At 32.7% G+C, this 21,211-nt stretch overlaps 2 protein-coding genes across 2 annotated transcripts; both read right to left on the minus strand.

The window, feature by feature from the left end:
• Positions 1–5,125: 5,125 nt before the first annotated feature.
• On the minus strand, positions 5,126–12,565 carry LOC102626157 (UDP-glycosyltransferase 90A1-like). The gene is made up of 3 exons (XM_052435416.1): positions 12,255–12,565; positions 10,420–10,435; positions 5,126–6,445 (listed from the first exon to the last, which is right to left on the minus strand). Exons 1-3 carry the CDS (start codon positions 12,434–12,436, stop codon positions 5,198–5,200), a joined length of 1,446 nt encoding a protein of 481 aa, XP_052291376.1. The 5' UTR covers positions 12,437–12,565; the 3' UTR covers positions 5,126–5,197.
• Positions 12,566–20,153: 7,588 nt separating this feature from the next.
• Positions 20,154–20,941, minus strand: LOC102613135 (RING-H2 finger protein ATL74-like). Its single transcript, XM_006470420.3, has one exon. The coding sequence runs from the start codon at positions 20,810–20,812 to the stop codon at positions 20,198–20,200; it is 615 nt and encodes a 204-aa protein (XP_006470483.3). The 5' UTR covers positions 20,813–20,941; the 3' UTR covers positions 20,154–20,197.
• Between the last annotated feature and the right edge of the window lie 270 nt (positions 20,942–21,211).

Consider the following 21,211-nt stretch of genomic DNA (forward strand, 5'->3'; position numbering starts at 1 on the left):
AAACAATAAAAACATGTCAATTACTCTTAAGTGATCTTGATTTAAGTCTAAAAGTGCCATGATAACTCTTATTTCATAGAGTTATCAACCTACCCAAGCATTTTCCATGCAACTCACGGAAAATCTGCTCTCTCAAAGAACTCTGAGGCACATACAACTAGTTAGTCTTAAATGGATAACCATCTTGAATAAGGAAATTCTTTCGCATATTGATGATGAACACAACAATCCCAAATATGCACAAAATCTTTGTCCTGTATGTTCAATTCTTTCAAGTACTGAAAATCAATAACCTTATTGATTAAAGTTACCAGTAAAGTTACTTGCAGTTAAGTGCATCTGCCACCTTGTTCTGTTGCCCAAACTTGTGCTTCACAACAAAAGTAAACTTCTACATATAATTCACCTATCTCACATGCATCTTGCTTAGATTTTGCTGGTTGTTAAAATGCTTCGGAGCTTGATGATCACTGTAAAGCACGAACTCTTTCTAAAGTAAGTAATGCTCTCATGGCTTCAACACCCTAAGGATAGCATAAAACTCTTGGTCGTAAATAGACCACTTTTGTCCATGCTTTGTTTAGCTTCTCACTCATATATTCAATTGGTCGCCCTTTTTGGGAAAGAACAACCTTAATACCCTTGCCAAAAACATCACACTCGACCTCAAACAACTTGTTGGAGTTTGGCAAGACTAACACAGGGGCAATAGATAACTTCTTCTTCAGTAAAGTCAAACTCGCCTTTTGTTTTTCTCCCTATTTGAATTTTTTTTTTCAAGCCCTCCATAATGGGTGTAGCGATCGTGCTAAAACCTCGAGTAATCTCCTCTAAAACATTGCCAGCCCATGAAAGTTGTATACTTTACCCACTGTCTCGAGCATAGGCCATTCTTTAGTGGCTTAGATCTTGGACTCAATAGCTCAAATTCTATCTACCCCAACTATAAAACATGATAACTCCACATTACTTTGCAAAAAACTACACTTTTTCAGATTAATGTAAAGTTTATTTCCCTGCAATGCCTCCATAACTATTCTCAAATGCTCCAAATGTGTAACCACATCAATAGAATAAACTAAAATATCGTCAAAATACACTAAAACAAATTTGTAAGTGGAAGACTTAAAAATCTACTTCATTAAACACATGGAAGTGCTTGATGCATTAGACAACCTGGATGGCATTACAAACCACTCATGCAACCCGTCTTTTGTCTTGAATGTTCTCTTCCACTCATCACCAGTTGAATTCTGATATGACAATATCTATTATGCAAGTCTATCTTTGAGAAAACTTGTACACTATCTAATTGATATAATAAATCTCAAAAGGTTGGAATGAGAAATCGATACATCATTGTAATCTTGTTAATTCACTTACTATTTATGCACATACACCAACTTTCATCCTTCTTCGTCACCAACAAAGCTGGTGAAGCACATAGGATCATACTCTTACAAATTAACACTTTTTGCAGTAACTCATTAACTTATCTTTGTAAAATCGCATGCTCGAGAGGGCTCATGAGATAATGGGCAAGTTAGGTAAATTTACACTAGGAGCTAAGTTTATATGATGTTGTATATCATGTAATAGCGGTAGCCTCTTTGGTATCTCTAATAATGTAATATAAGTGAATTCAGCTAACAATGGCTGCACTTCTTTAAAAATAGTTTTCAGCTCAAATTCATCTTCTTTCAGCAACTTCTTACAACCACTGCAATATTCATTTAAGTAACCCTTCACAATAGTCAGAAAGTTCTTCTCTTTTGCTTTAGAATTCTTCCTTTTGTTCGTTAATAGCATCAATCGAACTTTCTTAAGGTTCCACCAAAATTCAAACACATTATCCATTCCTTTATGGATTGTATCAATATCGAACTACTAAGGCCTGCCCAATAATATATAGCATGCATCTATATCCACTACATTGCATATCATGTCACTCTTATAAATTTTTCCAATGGAGGATAAACATGACATAGCTCTATTACTCACGTTTTTGTCATTTTCTTTAGCCACCATATTCTGTAAGGTATAAGATTTTTTTCTATTGAAAGCCCCATCATGTCAACTAATGCCTTTGAAACTATTTTCTCACTGCTGCAACTATTAATTATCATGTTGCACATCTTATCGTTAATGGTGCCACGTGTCCTAAAAATCTTATTGAATTGATTATCCTCTTCATATTTCAGCACCAATAAATTTTTCTGTACAGTACAATTCAACGTCTCACCTTCATCTGCCTCTAACTCGAAAGCTTGTTCGTCATCCTCATCCTCAACAACACTACCTCTGTCTCGTCGACTTTAGCCTTTACCAAATTCAAATTCTTTTGACAACATTTACTTGATCGATGGTATGGTTCTTCACACTTCAAACACTTGTTCAACATACAATTGGCAAATGGGTTGTTTTGATGCTGCTTTAATTGCTATTGTGACATTTGTTGTGTCTGACTACTTCCATCCCATGTTTTCTGGTTGTTCTCAACCCTAAGACCACTTGCTCTATTTTGTACACTAGTGAGTTGTTGTTACTGAGTTCTTAGAAACAGCTCGCCACCTCTGTTTTTTCAATTTCTTAGCGTAGCGACTACTGAGCCCAAATTCTAAATCATAGCCACTATCTTATTTTGTACCTCTTGTCTCAAACTGCTAATATATTTCATAAATGTCTGAAATTCAAGTTTATCTATATTATTTCTCTATGTATGGGGTAAAATTCTTTATTATTTCTCTCGTCTCCAGCTGCTATGTCCTTGTCTGCAGTTTTGATAATTTGAAATACACTGCTACTAATAATCTATTGGTACGAAATAGTCTTTCGTCATCCTTTGCATTCTAGGCCACCATATATGAATTGCTTTCCTACAACTCTTCTTTGATTCTGTATGTCTTGCCACAAGAAAAAGTTGTGTCGTTCAATTCAAATGCCACAAGCCTAACGCGCTTCTCTTGAGGAATATCTATAAATTTGAATAAACTATCCATTTTTTTAAATCCAAAAATTATTCAACATACATCCCACCATAAAAATCTGGAATATCAACGTTGATCTTGTTATCTAAACTTTTTTCGAGCCTCCTATATCCTTTTGCAGATTTTTCTTTTTCAGAATCACTTACCAACTCTTCACGCACGCGCACTAGCATTCATCGAGCAAGGCCTAAATTCGGAGGTGCTAGTTCGTGATTGATCTTGAGGTTCTATTTCATGATTGATCCCTTTAAATATCCTTACGTGGTTGAAATCTTCAGGCTGTTCACCACGATTGACACCCTGAATTTCTTCTTCGCGATTCGCTCTTTATTGTTGACTTCTCTCTCAATGTTTGTCCATGGAAAGCCTAAGACTCTCGGTTGCCCATTCTATCTCCAACAATCTCGGGTTAAAGACATCCTCAATTACTTGCAAGTCTGCTTTTATGGTCGCCTGTTCGATAGCTTCCATAGTCGAGACCTGCGTCTCTTGATCATCGTCTTTGGGATGGTTGCTCCTTTGTTTGTGTAGTCATATTATGATGACAAACGAACTTGCTCTGATACCAACAAACTAAATAGAAATGTAAAGGTTGAAGATAGTTGAAACAAAGTTTCCGAACAATGAAGTTTATTGAATAATTCTAAATTAACAAAGTTGAGGTTTTGACCCCTTTATATAATAACCCTAAATATTGTGAATTTACTAAAATAGGCAATCTGAAATATAATTTTGCAATAAAATTCTCTTAATTGAAATAAGAAAATGAAAGCAAACAATATCCAAATCCGAATTCTAGGAAAAAAAAGATAAAAATCCTAGAAGAAATATGAAAAATAGCAAAATATCTTAAAACTGAAAAATAATTTGGAAAAAAGCAGAATTTTTGACTCGACCACTAGGCAGAATAGCACAAGCGGCTCTAGATTTGGTTTGTCTCGCTGCAAACTTTGAAACGATATATTGTATGTTGAGAACGGACACACATAGCCAAATTATGCCCTCCGAAAAGTATCCCGCTCGTAATAAACAACCATCCTACATCATCAAGGAAACCTTTCTGCAACGCTTTTCTTTCCATGAGAAAATAGTTGCACTGAGATGGCAATGTGGCATGTTTAATGGCTCTCTGGACCACTGATTTAAGAAAAATTAGTTAGTCTTATCATGGGATCTACCGAATATGTTAGATGACTTGTTCTTACTAATTGAAGGTACTATTATATATAACACATATTGAGAGACATATTAAGATGTACACACGACCCATAGAAATTTTTCTCTCTTTTTATCTCATTGCATTGAAGACAAATAAAATGTTACACTACAATACAATAATTGTATCTTATAATTAGATTTCTTATATACTTCTTTACTTTTGATGTAGTGCTAGTGCATATATGCCTTGCCTATTGAGAGGCGTATATATTTGTGCCAAATGATGTTATTTTGAGCGCCAAATTGTTGTATAAATTTATTTTTCTTGGTTTAGAAAACTTTGATTTATTTTTTAAATTTTGATTTTTTTGTTTTGCAGCCTAGGTATATGAATATATTTCTGGGAAATTATTGTGACTATAGAATTCAGTTAAATACTTAGATTAAAAGAAATTCTAAAATATATCAGAGGAATTATTTAAGTTATACAATAAGCAAATACATCAAGTAAATAATGCTATGAGAAGGTTTTGGTATTGGTTTATGATTTGCCCTTATTTAATAAATTAACTTTATTTATTGCATTCTAAAAGAAAAAAAAAACAATATAGAATATAATTTAAGGAGTAATGATAGAGTTACAAATTCTTGTATAAACTTATCTTATATAAACTGATATGACATTAATTCATTGGTTGAATTACATATCTCTTGACCCACATAATTTATTTTGATTATTTTATATTTTCATTGAACCAATGAATTAATGCCTTATTAGTTTGTATAAGATAAGTTTATATAAAAATTTGTTACTCTATAATTACTCTAATTTAAAAACAGCACTGCTTTTTGCTTTTTCCAGAAAGGCAACCGAGCAGCTTTTAATAACGGCACAAAATGTGCAAACGACACAAATAGCACAAAATATGCCTGAAAATTTTGACCGAATTGATGCTCAAGTAGGAAAACTCGAAGACATCAAAATTTCGGGAGACAACAGCCTGTCCATTTGAAAATCGTTGCAGAAAAAACTATAAATGAAGAAGCTAATTTTACCGTCCCTCGTAATTGTTCTTATCATCATGCAGTTGTTGCTCATATTTGCAAGTCTCATCAAGAAGCATGTCTAGGCAACGCCAAGACGAGCCTTTCTCCTCTTCCATTGCTTTCCTCGCAATCTCAGACAACTCCTTCACCTTAGTCCTCGCCTTCTCACCCTTCTCGCCTCCCATCAACTCCCTCACCGTCTTCTCTAACCCCTGCCATTTCACAAACCCTCTCACTGACCCGTCACAAGTCTCCACCCTTAGCGCCACTTTGATCTCTTCAGTAACCATCCTCGCATTCAACGGCTGGTCCGCCATAATAGGCCAAGCCAGAATCGGAACCCCCGCGCATATGCTCTCCAGCGCCGAATTCCATCCGCAATGGCTTAAGAACCCTTGTACACTCTCGTGCCACAAAATCTCCTTCTGATTCACCCAGTCCCTCACCACAAGTCCCCTCCCTTTAACCCTCTCTTCAAACCCGTCTCCGAGCTCCGACTCTGCCTTCCTTATCACCCACAGGAAATTCACCTTTGATTGTTCTAATCCTGTTGCTATTTCCTTGAGTTGTTGAGCTGAGATCTCGGCTTGGGACCCGAATGCTACGTACATAACGGAGCTTCCTTCATCAAGCTTTCTGTCTAGCCACCTAATCCATGCTGGTTTCGACAGTTCGTTTTTCGGTTCTTCATTTTTCGGGGATAACTCGGCAAGACAAAGCGGTCCGACACACCAGGATTTAGGTTTGACTACGCGGTTGCAATGATCAGCAAAGAGAGGCTCAAGTTCATAAAAGCTGTTAACAATCATACCATAACTGTTTGAAGTCGAGACAATTTGGTCAATAAATAACTCAAACTGAGGACCCTTTGGCTCAGGGTCCGTGATTGGGGGATCAAAATCTTTTTTTGTGATCTTAATCCATGGAAACTCGGGCGGAGTTACTAACTCATCATCTGACTGAACACCCGACAGCGACCGGTTTGCCCCGACACTGCTTGACACACACATAACATAATTGTTCATGCCATAGAACACAAACCTCGGAAAGCCGAACTTATTAGCGGAGTCTAAAGTCCACCAGAGAAAGCCATCAGAGACCATGAAGCTGACGTGCGGAAGGGACTCGAGTGCACGTTCGAAGTGTGGCTGCATGAGCTTGGTGGCTCTAGTGAAGGGAACATAGAGTGACATGGAGGGGAGTTTGTCCGTGCTCTCGACGCCGACAGGATTTTCCGGGATGTTTTCGGGATACTTGTTAGTGAATTATAAGAATATGGAGGCAAAGAACAAAGAATGTTTCTTAGGATTTGAGACGTGTTTGCACACTTTCCTTTAAGGTTTTATTTGCCCTCACCAATCTTGGTTTGCTATAGAGTTTTAATGGCAAATTACCCCCAAAATATATCAAATCCTGAATACAATCTCTAGCAAATAAGATTGTAATTCCAGAACATATATAAAACCTACAAAAAATCTGATATCTCTTATTGTATATCTTTCTTATTATGAAGAAGATGTTTAATAAAGAATACAACCATTCGAAATGGTATTTCTTCAAAGACACTCTTTTTGGTTTGATTTTGCAACGTTTGACACTTGAAATTTTCAAGCTTGCTAACCGTTTTCTAGTTGACGCCTTTCTGGAAATAAACGGTTAACCGTTTTCTCAATAAACGGTGAGCCGTTTTATTCCAGAATGTAAAATACGTTGCTCACTGTACATAAACGGGTAACCATTTTCTCAATAACCGGTGAACCGTTTTCTCTAGAACATAAAACATGCTCTCTGGAGTAAAACGGTTAGCCGTTTTCTCAATAAACGGCAAACCGTTTTCGTCCAGAATATCAAACTAAAAAACTTGAAAGATGTTACAATCTCTCTTACAATCCCCACTAGATTGTAATATTTTTCAGATTTATTAATGATAAACTTATACATACAAAAAGGTATCTTTCGATTTTAACCTTTAATTAGTGAGTGTATTTCAAAGAATTTACAAGACAATAGTGTGCTAAGCATTAAACTTTGTCTCTTAAGTAAATACCGGAGATACATCACATATAAGCTATCCCAGATTTCAAAGTTGTGTTCCAATAGTTAGCACTATTCCGGCCTTGTGCTCTATCTTGGATTCATGAACATTTACAAGATTAAACCATGACCTTGTTAGAAACGGCACCATTTCTTATGTTCACTTAGGTGAAGTTTCAAATCATGTCTTTAGCTACTAAAAGACTTGAACTTCATTAAGAGTAAATACTCAACCTCAACCTCGTAGCTATTTGCACCGAATATCTCGAATGGGATTATTTATTACTCGGTGTCAAACCAGTCACATAACAATAACTTGTTATTACCCATTTAACTATGGAGTAGCGGTATAACTACTACATAGTTGGGTTACCGTCGTTGGTGACTTTATTATATAAAGGTTTCAATCCCATTCCATAAGATGTATCCTTAACTAAGTCTCTTGAAAGAACTTTTGTTAAAGGATCTGCTAGGTTCTTATTAGTTCTAACATAAACAATATTAATAACACCATCTGCTATTAATTGTTTCACATATTCATGTCTTAAGCTAATATGTCTAGACTTTCCATTATACACTTTATTATAAGCTCTAGACAATGTAGCTTCACTGTCGCAGTACAAAGAAATAGATGGCATCGGTTGTGGCCACAACATTATATCAAACAACAAATTTCTCAGCCATTCTGCTTCTTTGCCTGCAGATGCAAGTGCTATAAACTCACTTTCCATTGTTGAATGAGTTATGCACGTTTGTTTCTTTGAAGCCCAAGAAACTGCTCCTCCAGTAATTGTAAAAATCCAACCATAAGTGGATTTATTGTCTCTTGTATTGGTTACCCAACTAGCATCTGAATATCCTTCCAGTACTTCAGGATAATCATTATAAAACAAACCCAAATTAACGGTCCTTTTAAGATAACCAAGTATCCTACCAATTGCTTTCCAGTGTTCAACACTAAGGTTACTCGTGAATCTTGACATTTTGCAAACTGCAAGTGCTATATCAGGCCTCGTACAATGCATAGCATACATCAAGCTACCAATAGCACTAGCATATTCTAGTTGAGCTACTATTCGGCCTGAATTCTCTAGTAATTTAATACTAGAATCATATGGGGTATTAGCTTCTTTAAATTTCAAATAATTGAATTTAAGAAGCACTTTCTCTATATAATGAGATTGACACAACGAGTAACCCCCACTATGTTTATTCACTTTGATACCTAAGATAGTATCTACTTCACCAAGATCTTTCATCTTAAATTGTGAAGTTAAATACTTCTTTGTATCATCTACTCCTTGCATATTTGTTCCAAAGATAAGCAAGTCATCAACATACAAGCATATAATCACACCAAAATCATTCGTATATTTAAAATATACACATTTATCAGCATTATTATGCTTAAAACCATGTGATAAAATTACCGAATCAAACTTCTCATGCCATTGTTTTGGTGCTTGCTTTAAGCCATAAAGAGATTTGATTAACTTGCATACCTTTTTCTCATTTCCAGGCAAAACAAATCCCTCAGGTTGTTCCATATAGATTTCTTCATCAAGATCACCATTAAGAAAAGTTGTTTTAACATCCATTTAATGCACATATAAATTGTTCAATGAAGCAATTGCAAATAGCACTCTTATAGAAGTTAATCTAGCTACCGGAGCATATGTATCGAAATAGTCAATACCATTTCTTTGCTTAAACCCTTTGGCTATTAATCTAGCCTTAAAAGTTTGCAAAGAACCATCATTATTGTACTTTCTTCTAAATACCCATTTGCTGCTAATTGGTTGAGATCCTGGAGGAAGATCAACCAAGACCCATGTTTGATTCGACATAATCGAATCCATTTCATCATTTACCGCCTCTCTCCAAAAAGAAGCATCTCTAGAAGACATAGCCTCGCTAAATGTCTTTGGATCTTTTTCAATATTTAACAACAATGGTACTTTGTTAAGTACATTCTTTCTATCCCCTTCAACCAAGAAGAGTAGTGCTTGTGATGAAATAAAATCTGGAGCTAAACTCTTTTCTTTCTTTTCACGTTGACTCCTCCTTAGTTCGAAAGATGTTGTAGACTCTTTCCTTTTATTATTGTTAGTGGAGGTAACAGGAGTATTAACACATGGTTGATCAATAATTGATTCTGATTCAATATTAGAATCATGTTGAAATTTATTCTCAATAAATTCAACATCTCTAGATTCCACAATCACATTAGAATCTAAATCTAACAACCTATAAGCCTTGGAATTTTCAGCATATCCTACGAAAACACTTTTTATACCTCTAGCACTCAACTTTGATGACTTAGGGTCATGTATTTTATAAAAAGCTAAACAACCCCAGACCCTTAAATACATCAAGTTTGGTTTTCTTCCTTTCCAAATTTCATAAGGAGATATATGTGTTTTCAAAGATGTAATTCTGTTATGAATATGACATGCAGTGAGTAATGCTTCCCCCCACAAATTATTTGGTAGTTTTGCATTAAGGATCATGGAATTTATCATATCCGTGAAGATCCTATTCTTCCTTTCAGTCAAACCATTTTGTTGAGGAGTAAATGGAGCTGATCTTTGGTGAATAATTCTAACTTCCTCACAATAATTATTAAATTCAATTGAGAAATATTCACCACCTCTATCACTACGAACCATTTTGATTTTCTTATCTTTTTGGTTCTCAACTTCAGCTTTGAAAATTTTAAATTTATCAAAAGCTTCACTTTTTGTTCTAAGTAAATACACATAAGTGTATCTAGAACAATCATCAATAAAAGTGATGAAGTATCTCTTACCTCCTCTTGTTAAAATGCCATTATACTCACAAATATCAGTATGTATCAAATCCAATATTTAAGTATTTCGTTCAGCTTTAGGAAAAGGTTTCTTAGTTATTTTAGCTTGGATGCAGATTTCACACTTATGACCTTTAACATCATTGCAATTAATCAAACCATGCTTAGACATGTATTTCAAAGATCTAAAGTTCAAATGTGCTAATCTAGCGTGCCAAACATCACAAGACTCAACAATATAAGCTAAGTTGATATTATTATTATTAATGCTGAGTTTGTACATTCCATCACAAGAATACCCTTTCCCAACAAATAATCCATTCTTTGACACAATACAAGTATTACCCTCAAGCACAATCTTAAGCCCATGCTTACACATACAACTAGCAGAAATAAGATTCTTCCTAACGGAAGGTACATGAAAGACATTATACGATGTGACTTTCTTTCCAGAAGTGAAGTTGATCTCAACTACTCATTTCCCTGCTACTATGGCTGCATTATTGTTCCCCATGAGAACCATTTGTCCTTCCGTTTCTTCTTTGTATGATAAGAAAAATTTCTTATCATTACAAACATGAATTGTTGCACTCGAATCGAGCCACCAATCATAGGACTTAGTTTCAGCCATATTGGTTTCTGTAATCATGCCAATTTGCATTTCAGAAACCATAGCACAAATCTCTTCAGATTTGTTTTCAATAACATTAGCTTTATGAGAATTCACTTCTTCCTTTTTCTTCTTGAATCTGCAATCACTTTGGCGATGGCCTTTCTTACCACAAAAGAAACAATTTCCAGAAAACTTTTATGTGCTGGACTTCTTGAATTTCTTGTCATTCTTGACTTTAAAATTCTTTGAGAATTTACTAGCTTCAACAACATTAACTTTAGTAGAATCATGCTTATCCTTGGATTCACGAGACCTAGTCTCTTCTTCAATTACCAAGTGTTTTTGCAATTCTTCTAAAGTTATGTTCTCTTTACTATGAAGGAGTTTCTTTCTATAATCATTCCAACTTTGAGGCAATTTAGCAATAATAGCCCCAACTTGAAATGATTCAGAAATTTCAACTTTTAACTCTCGAAGCTTAACAACAATAATTTGTAACTCATGTATTTGATCAAGAATGGATTTTGTGTCTACCATAATAAATTCAAAATATTTAGATATAAGGAATTTGTCAGTACCTTCTTTCTCCGTTTTGTATTTGTATTCAAGAGCATTCCAAATTTCCACCGGAGAAGTCATAGAATTGTAGAGATCATATAATCTGTCAGAAAGCGTATTGAGTATGTGACCCCGGCATATCAATTCATCATCTTCACGACGTTTCCTTGCAGCCTTAACAACTTCGGTATCATCTTCTCTTGGTTCTGGAAATGGTTCCAATTTCGGATCAAGAACATATGCCACTTTAAGAACAGTAAGGAGAAAGAACAATTTTCCCTTCCAACGAGTGAAATTAGTTCCATCAAAACGATCGAGATGGACACTAGAATTCAGAAATGATGTCAAACTCTTCTCAACCTCCATTTGCACAAATAAAACCTTAAAGATTGTTAGTGAATTATAAGAATATGGAGGCAAAGAACAAAGAATGTTTCTTAGGATTTGAGACGTGTTTGCACACTTTCCTTTAAGGTTTTATTTGCCCTCACCAATCTTGGTTTGCTATAGAGTTTTAATGGCAAATTACCCCCAAGATATATCAAATCCTGAATACAATCTCTAGCAAATAAGATTGTATTTCCAGAACATATATAAAACCTACAAAAAATCTGATATCTCTTATTGTATATCTTTCTTATTATGAAGAAGATGTTTAATAAAGAATACAACCATTCGAAATGGTATTTCTTCAAAGACACTCTTTTTGGTTTGATTTTGCAACGTTTGACACTTGAAATTTTCAAGCTTGCTAACTGTTTTCTAGTTGACGCCTTTTTGGAAATAAACGGTTAACCGTTTTCTCAATAAACGGTGAGCCGTTTTATTCCAGAATGTAAAATACGTTGCTCACTGTACATAAACAGGTAACCGTTTTCTCAATAACCGGTGAACCGTTTTCTCTAGAACATAAAACATGCTCTCTGGAGTAAAACGGTTAGCCGTTTTCTCAATAAACGGCAAACCGTTTTCGTCCAGAATATCAAACAAAAAAACTTGAAAGATGTTACAATCTCTCTTACAATACTGGATGTCGATGATTGAGCACGAGGCAGTGGTGTTGGAGAGAAATTTTGACGTGAATGGACGGTTGGCCGGAGTGGTGAAGATGGTGACGGTGACTCGTGGACGCCGGAGGAGGAGTTGAGCTAGGTGGAGGATTGGTATAATGTGACCTTTGGACATGAACGGGAATAAAACCACATGATGATCAGAAGAAATTGAACTCATGTTGGCTGATGTTGTCTGGCTCTTTCTTGTTTCTGGGTTTAAATTTGTTGATGTGTGCTGGCCTTTTAAACTAGATGAGATGAATAATCAATTGAAGTAAACCTTGACGTTTAGATTTTCACCTTTACATAACCATTAAGTATAAAGAAAACTAAATTCAGTATTAAAAAAAATTAACTGAACTTATTTTAAGGGCATTATAATTGAGAAGTGGTTCATAAAATTAGATTATTTGGCACTTTGCTAATGATATTTTTGATGATATTTTGTGGAGGAAACTAGTCGATGTCACAATTTAGAATTCTGGTAACCATCGTCAGAGTTCCTCTAACATTGGGCATACGGGTATGACTGAATTGTTGTCATACGTTCCATTCCAGCCCCTACAGCGTAAGTCATCCGTTTGGAGGAAAAGTCTAGGTGCTCCTCCAAAATTATTCCTTCTTTTTTACTTTTAAAATTTTTTTAAATATATCAGAAGAACTAATCAACTATACAGTAAATAAATAATATTATGATGTGTGTGCACTTGGAACCTACTAAAAATACTATGATAATCAAATTAATATTTTATAGTATTTTTAAATATGTGACAAAAAATCTAGTGTAATAATAATAAACACTAATTCTTGCATTAATTATTGATGTTTCAAGACATTCTAGAACAGTCAAAAAGTTGTGTGAAATTCAAACTGCTCATCCGATTTTTGAAATTTCTAAGCCATTGGTTTGGGTCAAAATAGTTGTGCTCAGAGTAGGCAAAGTGTTTGAAGAAATTTGTTTTGTTTCAACACAAATTTAAATCCTAAAAAAATTAAATAGATAAAAAATTGATTTAAAATTATTTATCTCTATATCTTTGAAATAACAAAATTAAAAAAGTGTCACAGATTTTTCACATCAATATTTTTATTGTTTAATGCGCATTATTGATTGACAATAATGATGTGCAAAAAAATAATAATATAATCATTATTAGAAAATAAAAAATTTAACTAAAGGAAAAAAAATTACTACAATACAATTTTTTTAATCTTTTGTATCTTTTATACTAAGTTTTGTGTTATTTTCTATATATATATATATATATATATATTCTCTTCATTGACTAGACGATATCAAAATTTTCAAATTAGTTATTTTTATTAAAATTTCTCTCTAAATTCTTTCTACCCACAAAACTCAGCCATCACTGTTGTTACTGCAAACTATCTTTTGATTTTGGTGTCTTGAAAAAGATAACACAAGGAGATAAGAGGGCCATTTAGCTTGTGCCCACCAAAATCTCATAAATGGAATGGAACACCTCTGACTGAAGACGTAAAGTATGTTTCCTTCAACTCAAGATAATGTGTAACATAACATGTGAGCGAGAATCACACAGAAATGAGAGGCAAAGAACTAAAGAATTAAAATGCAAGATGTTTCAACTCAGTTGATACTCTTAAGCTCAAAATTTTATCACGCAAAATGTTTAATTTAATTTGTTTCAATCAATAAGTAAAATTTAAAACTCAATTGTGTAAAACGAAATACGTATTTAAAGACTAGAAACATATGGTAAATTACTCATTAATTAATTGGTAGCTCGATTCTTCTCTCTCTTTTTTTTTTTTTAAGTTGAGGGTTCTTGTATTTTTCTATGATACATGGGGAGATTTATTATTATTTTTTTATCATTTTTCAAGCTGAGGTCATGTATATCAGAATATCAAGGTCAAATGAAATTTATGCATCTTTCTTTTACATTTTTGTACATGGATATCACTATCAAATGAAATTTTATGCATCTTTCTTTTCCTTTTTTTCATGGCTATTAATTTGCTTGGTCTTGTGTAATTAAGCACCATCGACGTTGAAATTGATTTCTAGATACATCTTCCCAACCTTTTTCATGTCAATAATTGATCTTTAATATTGATTTTAAAATATTCTATTGTCATCACTTTCTTTTAAAACTTTCAGAAATTTGAAAGTATTGCGAAAAACATTTAATCGAACAGAAAGCAATTTATCATCTTATTTCCTTTTTGGATTGCTTTGAATAAACCATAAGGATAAAAAAAATTATCTATATTTTGAAGTTAGTGTCTGCTTAATTCTTATATTTTTAAAATATCTCAGAACATCCATATCATTAAATTACTGCCGCCCCTACTGTTACATTTTATTTTTTTGACTTGTTTTAACAATTTTACCCTCTTATAATAATATTTTCTTTTTGTTTGAACATTAATACAAAGGAAAAAAAATAAAATTATCAATTTTATCCTAAAAATAAAATATATTAAATTTTGTATAAACTCACGAATTGAAGCGTTGACTTGATTCATTTTGAATCTCCCAACAAAAAAATATCAGAACTTGAAACTATTACATATGAATTCCCAAAATACATAATTGACATTATAGAACTTTGTATGATTATAATTTTTTTTAAAAAAATACTCAATCAAGTGAAAAAATAATAATAATAATGATTTCTTTTCCACTGAAATACACATGAAATATAAAAAAAATAAATAAACAAGACCCAACCTGACACATACCAGAGTGATCTAATTTCCTTCACTATTGGTTTTGATATCTACCATAGGACAACATTTACAGTGTTTGTGCGTATATATATATATTTAAGTCGTTTAAGTTAGCTAGGTTTCAAATAACTTTTTAATGACAAAAATAAACTCAAAACAGGAAGTGCGTAAGATAGGACAAGAAGTTTGCTTTTCATTCCTTGATCTCTGGGATTCGAGTGTATCAATATCTAAAGTAAAATTTATTGTATTTATTTTCAAGATTTTTTTTAAAAAAATCATGTTAGTGTTAAAATACAATTATACCTTTATGAATCTAGGTTATTGTAATAGTTCTTTAATTTTAAATTTTGACCAAAAAAATACACTTTTACCCTCGTGAATCTAAAATTAACGGTAACAGAAATGATACTAAGGGTATTTTAATGTATTTTTAAGAATGTAGGACTAAAAGAGCTTTCATCCTAAATCGTTGTATATACTTAGGTCAGTGTTAGTTAGAGCCTGAGATTTGTGGTCAAAATGAAATTTACTTGAAATTTCATTAGATATCACTATCACAATACTTTTGACACCAACTCTTTAGTTAAAATGTACAATACTATATATTACTTATATATCTATAAGGTAATTTATGATTAAAGACAAAATAATATTCACAATTAGTATATTTTGTGATACGCATGTCATGTGATATGTCATTCATCATGCTGGTTAATAATTTTTTCACAAATATTATGCAAGTTAATTGAATTATATGATCATCATCTGATGAATGTCCATCATGTGAATAAAATTTTAAAATATCTAATACTACTCTTTATAAAATTTCATTCCACATTGTTATTTTTAAAATTTATAATTAAGCTAGTAGTTAACACAATCAGTCAATTACATCTTTCTTTAGTTTATTAACCATCTTTGAACCAACTTGCTTTAATAGAAAATTAATATAACTTTTTTAACCATTGTGATATAAAAGGACCAAATTGACTGCATGGAGGTTTTGCCAGCATTTTGTCACGGACCGCTCAAATTTGCCACAACAAAGGCTAATTCCGTGCGCACAGATACGTTTAGTAAAAGTTTGCCTAGACGAAGAGTGCGTTTAGAAACGAGATGTGCTTAACACTAAAGGCATGATGCGCTTAGAAGTGGAATGCACTTAGAAATGGGCCGCCAACACAATTAGCCAACCATGATGTGCTTAGCGATCATCCAAGCCTAACCCGAATTCTAGAATTTTCTATAATTGTAAATATCCTAGAGTTTTTTAGAATTGAGCATTTAAGTTCAAGAGATATATATGCAAGTTGCATGGAACTTTCAAGAACCTAGCATCCAACATCTATAAATTGGGGTGAGCCCCTCATTTGCTCAACAACCACTCTACACACCACACACACAAACATTCTCGTTCACGCTATCAAGTGGTCTTGTAAATTATTTTTGTGTAATAAAATATATTTTGGTCATATTGCTCTCTTCTCTCTAGCAGTTTCCGCAAAACATTCTTGGTTTGCTAGTTGAAAAGTTTGAAAAAGTTTACTTAGTGATTTGTGTGTTAGAAGTTGTCTAAGTACCGCACGGGTTTACTGCAAAACTCTCATCCCGTGAAAGTTTGCTACCTTGAAGTCTCGAAGTTTTTGTCCACTCCACGTGCCAATTAATTGAAAGTGTTTATTGACTTCTGCCACGGCTTTCTTCACAGCAACCAAACTATCAGAAATAGCAGTGGATTTTTTTAACTATATTCATCTACATTCAGCAAGCCAACTTTCTTGAAAGGTTGACAAATAACCATGCATTTGTCAAGATGGGTTGTGATACTATATGAAGAAATAACCAGAATACTTTATTCTTTTCATTGAGGAAGTGTTTGATATACATACAATATTTGGGCATAGAGTTTTGGCGGAGATTCTAGCTAAAAAGAAATTAATAAAGGTCTAGCGGCTAACGATCAGTAAGGTTCTTATTATTTTTCCTTGTAATATAAGATTGGATTTGTCTCAAACAATTTAGGAATTGGTGTCGGACAAATGTTCTCTCCAATTATATCGCTGGTCTGGACGGAGAATTCCAAGCACGGAGAAAATTAGTTGGTTCTGCTATTTGATCCCTAGTTTTAATTAGCTTCACTTGATTGAGTTGACTTGGATATTATACTGCATGTTGATTGAAGATTTTCTTAACAACATAGAGAAAATATGTTAAAGATAAATAAAACATTGTTTTTCAGAAACCCTCACAGGAAATAAGGATCTTATTGTAATAAATGATTGAATATGTAGCATGATCTATCTAATTATAATAGAGTAAATGGGAAAAGAGAATCCATGCACCTAATAAAAGAGAATCAAATATCATAACAAATATATAATTTTAATTAGAGAAATTATCAGTCATATACCCTTAAATGACACTTCTATCAAATGTGTGTGAACACTTTTCAAGTGTACCACTCGTATACCCTAAGTTGACAAAACATCTTTGCCATCCACCAATCCGTTAACTTCCGTTTGCAAGCACTGACATCATAAGGGTAATCTAGTCTTTTAAGATTGACGAAACTTTGATTATAAAAAACGACATGTCATCCTATTTACTTAGTAAAAAATGACATGTCATATGATATATATTGATAAAAATGACATGTCATCCTATTTATCGGATAATTGTTAATAATTGCTAAAAAAAACTAATTTACAACCGAATCTACTCCTCCAAAATTTAACCTAAATTTTTGGAGATCTACTCCTCTAAGCTCCAATTGGAAATTTTTATGGTATAATATGTATAATTATAAATAATATGCTGTTAATATTTTTTTATGGTATAATATGGATAATTGTTAATAATATGTACCATTAATAATTCAATTTTTTTATCAAAAAAATATATTGTTAATAACAAAATAAAAAAAATTGTGTATTGAAAATTTACGTTAATTTTTGGGGTAAATTTATCTTTTTACCTCATTTTGAGTTTCAAGGGCAAAATAGTCAATTTTCCATAATTATGTTAACTTTCTGACGGAAGTTAACGGATTGGTGGATGGTAGAAGTGTTTTGTCAACTTAGGGTATACGAGTGATACACTTGAAAAATGTTCACACACGTTTGATACATGTGTCATTTAAGGGTATATGACTGATAATTTCCCTTCTAATTATAAATACTACTTGAAAAAGTGAAATACTTCATAAAATAATTAAGCTCCAATTTTGTCTTTCATCAAATAATCTTAGTTGATGATATTCTTGATGGGCATATACAAGAATCGTGGGATATTATACTCTTATACAAACTTATATAATATAAAAATTTATGTACCACAAATTCATTGGTTAGATGAAAATATAAATAATAAAAATAATTTGGTGTTCCTAGAGTATCACTCCTTAATTATTCATTATTTGTCATGTATATATACTATTTACAAATTATTATGATTGGTTGAAACACATACATGCAAGCTTTTAATGGGAAAGAAACAACGTTCCACAACCCAAGACTTTTCTTAAAAGGAAATCATGCAAATGTACAAGTACTTCATCCAACCAATTTAATCATTCCACGTCTATTTGTACAAAATAAGTTTTATAAAAATTTGTAGCTATATTGTTATTGATTAATTAATGATACTCATTAATTTGAATAGGTCATTTTTACTTTTTTTTTCTACTTACATTTCAAACATAAATTTTGAATCGTTTATCATTTACAATTTTTTATAATATTTATCATTTACAATCTAATTGTAAATATCCAAATTAAGACGATAAATAATTTTGCAGTTGCTTGTTTTGTATACATAGTTGTATTTATTATTTCTATTGTTTCATTTCTATTTTAGTTTCCTTTGGAGCTTATATAAAGGCCCTCATATTGTAAACGTTATTATAATTAAGAGTGAAATATAAATTTTTTTTTCAGTTTCTTACACGACATCAGAGATAGATGACATCTTTAACATCTCACAAAAGAGAGAAATATAATACCTTGCATTAATTAATACCTTCTCTCACAAATTAAAGGGAGAGGACGAAGAAGAGTTGATGTCTTGATATATATATACGAGGAACTTTTTGTTGATCAAAAGACGGGTAATTTTTAAAAAACTCCCCTGAGGTTTGGGTTTGTTGCAAGTAGATGGCGAGAATTTGTTTATTTGTAAAAAAACCTCCTACCATCAGTTAATTTTAATATTGACCGTTAGTTGACTGTGCAAAGACAATATTACCCTTAATAACGATTTGTAGACGGAAATAACTAAAAAAAATTAAAATTGTTGGCTATTTTACTCTCTTTAAATTATTGATATTTTCTTAAAGTTCCTACAAGAAAGATAAAATTAAAAAATTCTCTTTAAATTATTAATATTTTCTTAAAGTTCCTATAAAAAAGATAAAATTAAAAATTTGAAAATGAAATAGTTATAATCTTTACCTATGATATTGTAAATCTTTGGAATTAACAAGGATAAAATTGTCAAAAAATAGGGTTTGTGCTTTTCGCGCTAACAATTTTAATTTTTTTTAGTTATTTCCGTCTACAAACTGTTGTTAAGGGTAATATTGTCTTTGCACAGTCAACTAACGGTCAATGTTAAAGTTAACTGACGGTATGGGGTTTTTTACAAATAAACAAATTCTCGCCATCTACTTGCAACAAGCCCAAACCTCAAGGGAGGTTTTTAAAAATTACCCATCAAAAGACCCACTTGAGAAATTAAGAGTACATTAATTAATGATGGAGATTGATAACCTATGAAATTAATGATTTTATTATTATTAATTTTTAGCTGATGACAATGCAAATCGCTCCCCACTCATAATGGAATCAAGGGTTTTGATATTTATCTCAATATAATTATGACAATTAGCACTAACGAGTAAAGAATAAAGATGCAATTATTCACTATTTTTAAGATTCATTTCCCGTTGGAAACAAATTCACTTACAAATAGAAAAGTAATTACTGTGATTAAAACAAATTCAGCAAACCATATTACCAAGCAATTAAAACTAGGTGTGAAAGGTATATATGCACATATACAAACGCGAACGAGAGCAACCATCCATCAAGCAAAGTGAGTGTAGGGAAAGATTAATGAAAAAGTTCTTTTTTTTTAAAAAAAAAAAAAGAAGCAAAAACACAACATCTACATTGTAATCATCATCTCTTCAATAATCATTCAAAAATTAACAATTAAAGCAATCTCATAAAACAGTTTCCAAAGAAGAATCCTGCAAGAGAGAAGGATTTGAATCTGTTTGGTTCGGTCTTGATGATTCAAAACTAACATGATCACTCAACTCAATTCTAATATCACTTAACTCAATACCTTCTGTTGGCACGCCCTCTCTTAGCTCCACATCAATATCACTGAAACGGCTACTCTCTTCACCAAATCTCCGAGAATTAGCCGTTGATCTACAAATCGGACAATTGGGGTTCGTCAAAAGCCACGCATCCACACATTGAGCGTGAAAGCTGTGGTTACATATAGGCAGCAATCTACACTTGTCACCTTTGTTGAATTTGTCTAAGCAAACTGCACATTCAATAGGGCTACTTCCTTTGCTCTTTGCTAAATACTCATAGCAAGGAAGCTTCTCTACATCGTCTCTCGACATGCTTGTGCTTCCAATGCTGCTCCTTTCAACCATAGCACCGCCAACATTATTTCTAATAAGCCCTGCTCTAAATGTTCTTGCAACTATACAAACATGAATGAAGATCAATGCTCCAATTCCCAGAAACAAGAATATCACTGAAATGATAATAGCCATTACCATAACCTTGGATGCAAGATTCCAATCTATATTGCTCATTACCCGCTTTCTTTAATTCCCCTTAACAACCATGTCTACAAGAACCAAACTCATGAAGCCAAAACAACACAAGATACTTGCAAAAGAGTTGAACTCAGAGAAATGAAGATTTGAAGAAGATGAAAACATGTAACTATAGAAAAAGAGGTGGGATACTTATTTCTTATAGAGACAAAGAAACTTTTAGGATTTATATTCAGCATAAAGTATATTTTTAATATGTTTAATGAGGATTAGTTGATGTGCAAGCTAATTGTCTATAATGGAGTGGGTAGTGATAAGCCAAGGAGGCTAGGACACAATAATTGAAAAAAAAATAATTTATTTATAGAAACTCAAACTTTTCTTTTTAACTTATTTCTTTGTTCTTTTCTTGGTTTACTTGTTATAAACAACAAT

This window comes from Citrus sinensis, chromosome 2 (genome assembly GCF_022201045.2).
Source record: "Citrus sinensis cultivar Valencia sweet orange chromosome 2, DVS_A1.0, whole genome shotgun sequence".
Taxonomy (NCBI): Eukaryota; Viridiplantae; Streptophyta; class Magnoliopsida; order Sapindales; family Rutaceae; genus Citrus; species Citrus sinensis.

Bases quoted from the DNA above. Each gene is read 5' to 3' on its own strand.
- LOC102626157 (XM_052435416.1), bottom strand. From the start codon at position 12,436: ATGAGTTCAATTTCTTCTGATCATCATGTGGTTTTATTCCCGTTCATG.
- LOC102613135 (XM_006470420.3), bottom strand. From the start codon at position 20,812: ATGAGCAATATAGATTGGAATCTTGCATCCAAGGTTATGGTAATGGCT.